Source organism: Phalaenopsis equestris, unplaced genomic scaffold (assembly GCF_001263595.1).
Source record: "Phalaenopsis equestris unplaced genomic scaffold, ASM126359v1 Scaffold000255, whole genome shotgun sequence".
NCBI classification, from domain to species: Eukaryota; Viridiplantae; Streptophyta; class Magnoliopsida; order Asparagales; family Orchidaceae; genus Phalaenopsis; species Phalaenopsis equestris.
This window is the reverse complement of record NW_018164697.1, coordinates 671,344-682,986: the sequence shown is the minus strand read 5'-3', so window position 1 is coordinate 682,986 and position 11,643 is coordinate 671,344. Positions and strand designations below refer to the sequence as shown.

Here is an 11,643-nt window from a genome sequence, read left to right as displayed (position 1 = left end):
TTTCTTGGATATGGGTTATCATTGTGAAACTTATACTTGACCAGGTTTTATGCTCTTAGATTTGCTGACTAGGGATAAGGTATGGATAGTCAACAACCCCTAGGAAAGTGTTTTTTGAGTGACTTGTAAGTTAGCTTTCTCTCTTCCTTGACTTCGGGATTAAATGCGAATTAGTGAAAATAGTTTGTGATTTTGTGTGATTTTGCATTACTTATAAATTGCTCTCTTTTCTTAACTCAAGATTTAATGTCAATACAGATAGCTCTAACGATTGAAAATGGTTGAGATGGGAGACATGGTTGATTTCTTGAACTTTGGAATTTTGCATGTTTTGTTATTCCTCTAGGCAGCCAGCTTTTATTGATGAAACCGATATGTATCATTTGTTTTTGTAAGGTTATGTTATTTTTATGGGCCCATAGATTCCTTTTGATTCTATGTTAGCTTGTATGTGTGACTTCAAAGCATCTATGGCTTTATGGTTATATTTGAAATCATTTATGTTTTTTTTAATTATTGCTCGGGAGCCTGGATGAACCATGCAAAAACGGATGTCTACTACGAAATTTTTTATTCTGGTATATGTCCTAAAGATCTTTCATAACAATTTAGATTCTACCTTCTTTTGAATAAGTTTTCAAATCTTACAAAAGAGGCATCAAACCATAAATATTTATTAAACATGAAATGGCCATTTGCATAAACTCAGATGTGTACCCATAGACCAAAAAAAATACATCTAGCACATAACCAAACTTTATGCTAGCAGATCCTTCATGAAAACTTCTTTACAGCGGTGCTCCCTGTGTTTTTGTCTATAGCACATTTCTTTTGAGTAGAGTTAAAGCTGCTTCTCACTCAATTTCCTGGCTTATAACAACAATGGCATACATTAGTTAAATAAGCCCTCTAAGCTACGCCAGCTTCTATATTGATTATAATTCTACACTGTCACTGGTTCTATCGGTATTGTACTTGTCGTCTAAATGCCTAATTAGAAGATCTTGGTTAGAGTAGTATGGTCGCCCTCAAATTATTCACATTTTTATTTTCAAGTAAACCCTAAGGTGTATGAGTTGTTTGAAATCATAATCATTGCAATAGCGTAACCAATGGAATCATAATCATAGAAATGGCATAATTAATGAAATCATTGGCATGAACTATAGATTTGATCATATTTATTGATGTTAGTTTGAGATTTCAGAACAATGCTACATGGCATATGTGATTAATAGCTATATAGAGAATATTAAAATATTTGGGAGAGAACATAACATATTATACACAAAACATTCTATGTAAAAAGCTTGTATATATAATTTACATATGCAATAAATTTTTGAAGATGGGAATGTTGTTCTGAAACAGAATTGCAATTATCCATCTTATAACAATTTGGATCTTGTACTAAATCCTAATATCCCTTCAGGGCTTTCTTCAATTCCTCCTCTATCAATCCTTATAAACCTGATATCAGGTCGTAGACAATGCTTTCAACATAAAACTAAATTTACGTTGTTACTCTCTAGATCTTATTTACACCTTATTGATTACTTAGCTTATTTAATCACGATATACATAAAAATAAAATAAATTAAATTAAATAAATTATTAAATAAAATAAAACTATATATATATATATATATATATATCACGATGTCGGCTGCCATCGAGAGCTCTGCTAGGGTTTCTAAAGGCAATTTCCGTCGCATTTGATTCTGTCACTCGAAGGAGAGGGCTCGCACATCACTTTTGTTTTGTCGGCTCTTGCTCATCATCCTTTGCTTCGTCCCGATGTTACTGCGTCTCTTCGACGCCTACAACTCGCGTCTATTGCGTCTCGCTCGATTTCGACGCCTACAGCTTCGCATGTCTGCGTCGTTCTTCTGTTTCGACGCTGACGTTCGCCTCTCCCTGCCCGAGAACTTCGGTTCATATCTGCGTGTCGTTATTTTTCGGGACTTCGCAGCAAGAGACGCCGACAACTATTATATCGGGATCTTCCAGCAGGTGGATCTCCCTTCTTTTATGGCGTTCCATTCTTTTTTAGTTGAATCTGACAAAATCTCCTTTGCCCACGTGGTGGGTAATCCTCAAGTATAGTCGATAGTTGTTTTCCCTTTAAGATATAAGGATTGTCGTGATGGTATACGTGATTGCTCTTTTGTTAAGAAGGAAAGTAGGAAAGGTGGGAAAACAACTCTCTTTTTCTCTGACTTAGAAATTTCAACCCTTACTGAGAAATTCAAGTTTGTTCTTATTGAAAAATTTAAATGGGGGCACCCACCTATGGAATTATCAGAAAGAGTGTTGATGATCTCAAACTAGTAAATAATTTGAAAGTGGGACTCATGGATGAGAGACATATGTTGATTCAACTAACCGTGACTGAAGACTACACTTGTATTTTTTCTAAGAAATATCTTAATATTGCAGACAAGTCAATGAAATTACTCAAGTGGTCTTCTGATTTCGACCCAAATCATTAAACTCCCACTGCACCGATACAGTTTAGTCTACCTGGTCTCAAGCTGCACTTTTTTCATCATCAGGTTCTCTACTCTATTGGGGTCATTCTTGGAGACCCTATTAGGCTAGATCTACCCACTTTCAATCTAACCAGACCTTTTGTGGTCGGAATACTTGTGGAAAGGGATATTACTTTACCTGATGTTACTGAAGTCTAGCTGGGCACAACTCATAATGGATATTGACAACAAATCATCATGGAACACAAACATCCTTATTATACCCATTGTAAGGTGTTTGGACATACCCTTGATAAATGCTACAAACTTCATCTTAATTTGAAATCTAAAGTTGCTTTGTACATATTTGTTCCACATGGGGAGAAAATTACCACAAGACAGGATTTAGTTTTTGATTTAATTGCACATGTGGACCCCCCTTGACACTACTGTTACTGTTTCTGCGACTGATGTGATGTTGGATGGCTCTGCTGGGCAACATACACCTTCAATCCCTAGTGAAAACAATATTGAAGGACTATTACCTACAAATGATTGTGTTTAGACTGATAATCAGAAGAATTAATCAGAAGCATCACGCAGCCCCTCATCTTCAGGAAGTATCCGGTGTAGAGGCAACAACTCATACTTCATATATACTAGAACCTATTGTGGGTACAACGGTTGGTAATCCTTCTACCACAACTCTACCACCTCATCAGCTGATTCTTCAGATGAGGAATTATAGGTTTGTACTTCCAGGAGGAAGAAGAAAAATGAAGATCTACTTGAGCTCAGGAATCTTATGGATGATACTTTGGTTACTTCGGGTAATGATACACACCTCACCAATTTGTTAGTTGGATCTCTTTCGAGAAATAAAGGCAGAGACATGACTAAATTGGGTTGACCCTCACTTTTTACGTGCCATTTTCATTTTTTTATATGTAATTTTTAATATATATATATTTTTTTAGTTTTTATTTGTATATAATTTTTATATTACCAAACTCATTTTTATATGCACCATTTCTTTTTTTTAGTTTTTTTTGTGTTGTACCGTGTGAGTTGGGTGCCTACTTTTGGGCCCACTCATGCAACCTATTTGTATCATGAGCCAGGTCATTCGCACAAATATATATATATATATATATATATTCACACAATCCTTTTTAGTGGACAGTTTTCACTCACGGGCCTAATGTTTCCATATCATAAATTACCTAATATATTCAAGTTTCTATTTATAATGTATTATAATTTTCTTAGTCAAACTTTGGAGTCATCATATTGCATAATTAAAAAAATTTCTTGTCTATTGCATAAGCTTGTATGATGTAAAGCATTATTTATTATTATTATTTTTATCTTTATTGCTATTGTCATTGTTATATTTTCTTCTAGTAATATTGATAGTGTAAGCTTTTGTTTGTCGATTAAATAATTAATCTATTTGGAAACTTAGATAAATTGTTTTACTCATATTTTTATATGTTGTAGCATGGTGCAAAATCACTAGATCTTAGAACACATTGAAAATAATTATGGCATTATAAAATTTCATTTATTTTGAAGAAAATTTTTTACAATAAATTTATTTTGATTGAGCTTAGTTAACCATGTTATTTAGTCTAGAATAATCATTATTATCTTGATGACTTAAGAATTTTATAGTTTTTGTGCTTTACTTGTTTTGGTTACCAAGTTTGCATTCATGTTTGCAGGTGCATCAAGCTATTCTACATAATGGCGAGAAAGTTGTAATAAAAGTTCAGAGGCCAGGTCTCAAGAGGCTTTTTGACATAGATTTAAGTAAGAAATGATGGACTATTTTATTTCTTGTATGATTTCATGAAGCACTTCAGGACTTGTATAAACAGTTATACATTTTTACTCTCTATTTTGTTTTATTGCTTTTGACTAATGTATGATATTCTTAGGGTATTGGGTTTCTAATTTAGATCTTATACGAGATTTTGAAAATCATACACAGATATTGTATGAATTTATATGATCACCTATTTTAAACAATTAATTTCTCAATGGTTCCTACAAATGATCTTTTAAAATTTAGATGAACCTTTGCCTTTTTACTTGGATTGAATTTGATATATATTCCATAGACATCTGTATCTGTCTAATAATGGCTGCAATTAACAATAGTTTATTGTGAATATATTCCATGCACATCTGCAAGCCTGTATTAGTAATGGATAATGCAACAGAATTTGAAGCATGTGTAGTTAATATTAAAATATGTGCATGCTTCCTAATGAATGCATCATACCTAATTCTTTGAATGGGAAATGATGGAGAAAACTTGAACTTTATAGTTGTTTGGTTTCTTAAAATTGTCTTTTGATAAATAGCAATCGACACAATTACGGCGCGCCAATGATATGATTAAACGACCTCTTTAATCAAAAAATAATTAGAATGGTTTAAGAACATGATTTGTAATAAACTATTTATTTGGTGTGTATAGTCTTGAATTTCTTTCAAGTTTGCTTGAAAGAAGTTATCATGAATAAATCTATGGGTGATGTTGATGTAATTTGTTCTTCTCTTTAAGATTATTTTTACGTATATAAATATGAAATTAAGAGCCAATGAACAAATAAAACCAATATTGATTTTATAATTTTTCATTGGGATAATTGCAAAATATAGTGTCTTTGGGATTGCATTTTCAATTTACTCAATTGATACATCATCTTTGAGATACATGAGTTTTTTAGCATCCTAATTAGGGATATATATTCAAAATCTTTTTGAGTTTTGGTGTTGATATAATTTGGTTGCAATTTTAGATTCACGTTTTAACTTTGATTTGTTGCAAAATATAGTGTCTTTGGGATTGCATTTTCAATTTACTCAATTGATACATCATCTTTGAGATACATGAGTTTTTTAGCATCCTAATTAGGGATATATCAAAATCTTTTTGAGTTTTGGTGTTGATATAATTTGGATCCAATTTTAGATTCACGTTTTAACTTTGATTTGTTGTTAGGATTAGGTGTAAGGGCATCTTCCAGTTTATCTTCTAATGCAAATTCAAATTTAACAAAACTAAACCTAGAATTATATTGAATAATGAATATTTTTTTTTTATATCTAATTCAACTAGTACAGGGGATTTCCTCCAAAAATTGAACAAGCTTGGGCGGGCCGAACCAGTTTAGTTGAGATAGGGGGCTGAACAACCCCCTCCCCCCTCTTTTCATTAGGCGGGAATTTTTCCTTCTTTCTGTTTTCATTAGTGAAGTGTATTAAAGATGAAAATTAAAAAGTGTTTTTCTTAGAAATGGATATTCAAAATAGGTGGGTGAGTTATTATGATAAACATTTTAATGAAATTTTGGAAAATAAGTTCGACCTCAGTGATTTTAATATCGTTAATAATCAAATATTTTATTTTAACCGTCGCATTAGTAAAAAAGAAGTTGAGGAGACTTAAAGAAAGCCAATGGTGGAAAGTCTGTAGGAGCTGAGATATCCCAATTGAAGTGTGAAAATATTTAGGAGATTTGAGAGTTTCTCGTCTTACTAAACTCTTTAATATTATTTTAAAAACTAAAAAGATGCCTGAGGAGTGGAAGAAGAGTATTTTGGTCCCCATTTTTAAGGATAAAGGGGACACACAAGAGTGTGCCAATTATAAAGGAATTAAGTTGACGTGTCATACTTTAAAATTATGGGAGAGAATAATTGAACATAGGTTAAGGCATATTACAAAGATTTCTCATAATCAATTTGGATTTATGCCGGGCATGTTTACTATGGATGCTATACATTTATTGAGAGGTTTGGAGAAATTCAGAGATAATAAGGAGGATCTGCATATGATTTTTATTAATTTAGAAAAAAAGTTACGATAAGATTCCAAGAGATATCATTGGGAAAGTTCTTGAGAAGAAAGGTGTTGATATGACTTATATTCAAGTCATTAAAGATATGTATGCAAGAATTGTTACTTGTGTTCGAAGAGGAGGATTGACAAAATATTTTCCTATTTTTGTTTATTTACATCAGGGATTGGCTTTAAGCTTATATCCTTTTGCTTTAGTTGCTTTAGTTATAGATGGTATAGATGGTCTTATTGGACACTTACAGGGGGATGTACCTTGGTGTATGCTTTTTGCTGATGATATCCTTCTCGTGGATAAGATGAGAGAAAAAGCTCAGTAAAAGCTTGAATTATGGAGGTCTACCGTGGAGTTTAAAGGTCTTCATTTGAGTAGAACTAAAACTGGATACATGGAATGTAATTTTAGTAGCAGTAACTCTAGTGACAGAAATGTAATTTTGGGTGATAAAATTATTAAAAGATGTGAACGCTTTAGATATCTCGGGTCTATTGTTCGTCTATTGTTCAAAGTGATGCAGTGATGGTGATATTTATGGGGATGTTATTAGTAGAATTCAAGTTGGTTGGTTGAAGTGGAGGAAAGCTTCGGGCCTATTGAGTCATTGAAAAGTACCGCTTAGACTGAAAGAAAAATTTTATAAGATGGTGGTGTGACCTGCAATGTTATATGGCGTTGAATGTTGACCTTTAAAAGAAAAGCATTAAACTAAGTTATGTGTTGCCTATATGAGAATGATTAGGTGGATGAGTGGCTTTACACTTAGAGACAAAATGTGAAATAATTATATCTGTGATAGGGTTGTTGTAGCTCCAGTGATGGGACAAAATTAGAGAGAGTCATCTTAGATGGTTTGTCACTATAAACGTCGACCATCTGATGATCCAATTAGAAGAGTAGACTGTCACTATAAACGTCGACCATCTGATGATCCAATTACAAGAGTAGACGTTCTAGATTTGACTTTTGTTAAGAAAGGCAGAGGTAGACCTAGGATGACCTTGGCATATTGTATAAAAAATTATCTTAATTTATTAGAATTAAATGAAAATATGACAGTAAATAGTACACAATTGAGAGAAAGGATTCATCTAATCGTCTCCACTTAGTGGGATAAAAGGTTTTTTTGTTGTTATTTTTGTCTGTTTTCATCTCCCATGTCTTAGGGTTTAACTTATGTTATTTTCTGATTCTAGTTTGTGAGGACAGCCGCCGCCGGCCTGTTTTACCTTCAAGGGCTGTATCAAGGGTGGTGCTCCAGCTGTATCCCTATCCGGTATTGATTTATGTTCTCCGACTTCAACCTCCACCCTACTCACCTTGCTGTTGCCGCCCTCCTCTGTTCGCCTAACTGCTGTTGCCTCCAGTCCTGACAACTGCAGCCGCCGATTTCTCTGCCAACCACCCATAACTCCTCTTCTTTCCCTGCCGTAACACAAAACCTGCCCTTCGCTGCTACAGAAAAACCCCGCTACCTTCCCGTGATCCATTCCCACTTTCCTCCCTCCTGTATTCTCTACCCAGACACCGATAAACCCAACCAGCCCTTTATTCCTACTCGTTGGATCACCCAACCCCTCCAACTGGCCTTTCCCTTCCCACCACCTCTTGCACACTCCCGCAAGTCTCTTGTCCAGCCGCCAAGCGAAAATCCTCCTTCCTGCCGAGCCGCTGAAGCCTCCGGGAAAATGCTGTAGCCATTTCCTGCATACCTGCTGTATCCATGAACCTCCGCACTTCTCTGTTATTATCATGACACCATCCAGGGACTCCACCTGCTGCAGATTTACCCCTTTCCGCCCTCAGATGCTGTCACAGGGCCCTCATACTTCTTAATTCTGCTACTACCATAACCCTCTACACCCACGTCTTTTAAGCCCTCCTCTCCAACCCCTATCTGCAGTGGCCATAAACCCCTTTTCCAGCCTCACCTGCCACTGCTTCATGCCCCGGGCCACCATCCTATTTTATGTCCAGTCGCAGGTCATCCCCCCTCCTTACTGCCCTAGTGTCTGTTTTTATGTTGTCATTATTTCTTGTTTTTGAAGAGCAGTAACTGATTTCAATTTCAGCAATAATATTTGTCTTGTGGTTTGGGTTTCTTCTTCTGATATCATCATCATTTGAATAATGTAAATGATCTGCTTTTTTTTAGTAGGGTTTAATTTGACTATGTGTACGATTTTGGTGCTTGCATATCTTTAGTAGGCTTTATTTGAGATAATGGTTCTTTGCTCAGAAATGTTAATCAATGGTGTCGTAGTCCTAATATAAGTATATTTGTACTTTTTTCCCTAAAATTCTAAAGCTGTATCAATACGATTTTTGTGCTTGCATGTCTCGAACAAAAATTGTATCAATGAGATTTGTAGTCTATCATATAATTTCTCAGTCATCTTCATGTTACTTACTGATAGAACTAAAACCAGTACACTCACGGTTTTATTCGCAGCATCATTAATTGCAACTATTTTTATGTTTTGTTTTTATTGTCATAATGAATCATCCTTGCTTTCTTAATTTTTTTTTTCCCTTTAAAATTAGGGAACCTGAAACTAATAGCCGGGCATTTTCAGAAAAGTACGATATTTGGAGGACTTACGAAGGATTGGATTGGTATTTACAATGAGTGTTCCAAGTAAATGCTACTCTATAATTTTGTTTGAGTCCCCTTTTTCTAATTATGTCAAATAATTCTATGATATTTACTGTTCATATGATTTGTAGTAAAGTTGTTGGATCTTAACTTGGTTAGTTTGCGGCGCATATGGAGATTATTTTAACGCTGTAAAATTGAAATTTAAGTTCATTTTGTTTTATTATAAGTTTTATAATTTGCAATTGACTTAATTGTAACTCCAATCATTCTCATCTAGGCTAGTGGTCGACTGTGATTTTTCTTTGTTTCTTTTCTTAAGTATTTGAAATTTAAGAGTTTAACTTTGAATTTAAAACAAAATCTCGGTGCATTTGTTTATTTATATGTCTGTATTTACATATAAATAAATCGTTGTCTTTCTAGTAATGTTATATTCTTATCTGTGATTCTGATTCACTTGACTTGGCAAAAATATAAAATATGATGAAAATCTGCCTTTTGTGTGCCATGGGAAAGAACAATTTACAGTTGGAGTTCTTGGAACAATTTGATTTTATGAGTAGATGTAGTTGAGAATGTCAACTTGATGTGATTTTGAGTATTGGCTATGCATTTGATGGAAGATGATCTCTCATGTCTTGGTATGGATGTGAAAAGGCGTCTTAAAAAAATTATGAGTTATCTATGCATTGGATGGAAGATGTTCTCTCATGTCTTGGTATATGGATGATGTTGACCTTACTACAGTCTTGAGATGAGTTTAGCTATAAATACCAACTATTAAGGCTTTGTATCTTTACACACAAAAAAAAGAAGATTAACCAACTAATTAAATGGAGTAAGTTTGTATGTGGGTAATGAAATATTTGGACACTCTACGGGATATATAGGCCTTGAGAAAGGGATTTTATTACACAAATAAGTTGGCTGGAGTTGGTATTGTGACATCCTGTTGGTTAATTTTGAAATATTTTGACAATACCTCATGGGATGGGTTAGTTTATAAATTTTGAGGGAATCTTATAGACAATCTAAAAATGACAAATATCTATACAGTATGTGTATAAAGCATGTAAAATTCAATGACATCATCATTTCTCCATTGATTTTTTTTAAAATGCAATTGAAACAACGAGGCATAAAAGATATGATATAACCTACTATTCAATCAAATAAATAAACTTTATAACCATAATTACATGCCCACATGCAAGAAACATGAATTTAGAAACTCGTTGCTCAAGGTTGGAGTTGGTATTGTGACATCCTGTTGGTTAATTTTGAAATATTTTGACAATAACTCATGGGTGTCGGCAGCTAAAAAAGTTGTTTTGTGGAGGTCGCCCGTAAGAAGCTGTCGGTCGCCGGAATCGAAATCCCGTCGCCCGCTTCGGAAGGACGTTTTGAAGGACGTTATGATTTAGATATATATATATATATATAAGTTTTAAGAAAAATATGAAATCAAACTGACCTCATATTTTTCACAGTTTAAATGAAAGAGCGCTCTACCTCAAATTCTGTCTCCATCCCATTTAAATGAAAGAGCGCTCTACCTCAAATTTTGTCTCCATCCCATCTCCATCCCAAGGGATAAACACAAGACTTGAGGATGACGCTCGATCAAATAAGCTGTGGCTAATCTTCTTAGTATACTGCTTACGAAGCGGGCGTAAAGATACAAAACATTAATAGTTGGTATTTACGCCACGTTTCTATTAAATACTGCTTAACATATTTAATTAGATGATTAACCACAAAAGTTTTGTGGAGCACAACACCACGTTTTTAATTAGATGATTAACCAACTAATTAAAAGAAGATGTTCTCTCATGTCTTTGTATCTAAGGCCGCAGTATAAAGTATCAATGGTTTTTCAGGGATATGGGCTGCCAAAACAGGAGGTGTCATTAAATACTGCTTAACGTCCTCGAAAGCCCGCTGACATTTCTCTTCTCAAACGAATGTGACGTCCTTTTTAATTAATGCCGAAAAGGACTGACACCGACCTGAGAGATTAGAAATAAAGCGTCTTAGGTATGTCAATTTCCCTTGAAAGGAACGTAGTTGTTTCAAGGTTTTGGGAGGAGGCATTTTCAAGATAGTTTTAATCTTATCTGGATCAATCTTGATTCCCCGATAACGGACAACGAATCCTAAAAATTTCCCGGAGATAACACCGAAGGCGCATTTCAAGGGATTCATTTTAAGATTATATTGTCGTAATCGTTCAAACACGATCCTCAAATCATACCAGTGACTTATTTGTTGCTTGCTCTTGACGACCAGGTCATCCACGTAGCACTCCACTTGGTTGTGGATGAGGTCATCAAAGATCCTCGTCATAGCTCGTTGATAAGTTGCTCCAGCGTTCTTCAGCCCGAACGACATCATTGGGTGGCAGAAAATTCCAATAGGCGTCCTGAAAGCTGTAAGTGATGCGTCCTATGGAGCCATCTTGATCTGATTATAACCTGACGATCCATCCATAAAGGAGAAAATCTCATGTGTTGACGCAATGTCCACCATTAACTCTGGTATCGGTAGTGGAAATTCATCTTTTGGACACGGTTTATTTAAATCTCTAAAGTCAACACATACTCAAATTTCTCCATTCTTCTTCTTAACTGACACAACGTTGGCTAGCCACGTGGGGTATTGCTCCTCCCGCACGAAGTTAGCGTCTATCAACTTCTTCACCTCG

At 34.7% G+C, this 11,643-nt stretch overlaps 1 protein-coding gene across 1 annotated transcript in view; it reads left to right on the top strand.

The window, feature by feature from the left end:
- LOC110024395 (uncharacterized protein sll1770-like) overlaps positions 1–11,643 on the top strand; it is a 78,289-nt gene that overhangs the window by 9,303 nt on the left and 57,343 nt on the right. Inside the window, exons 5-6 of the mRNA XM_020724327.1 lie at positions 4,196–4,283; positions 8,885–8,978. Coding sequence (XP_020579986.1) covers positions 4,196–4,283; positions 8,885–8,978 — 182 coding nt within the window. The remainder of the gene's footprint in view (positions 1–4,195; positions 4,284–8,884; positions 8,979–11,643) is intronic.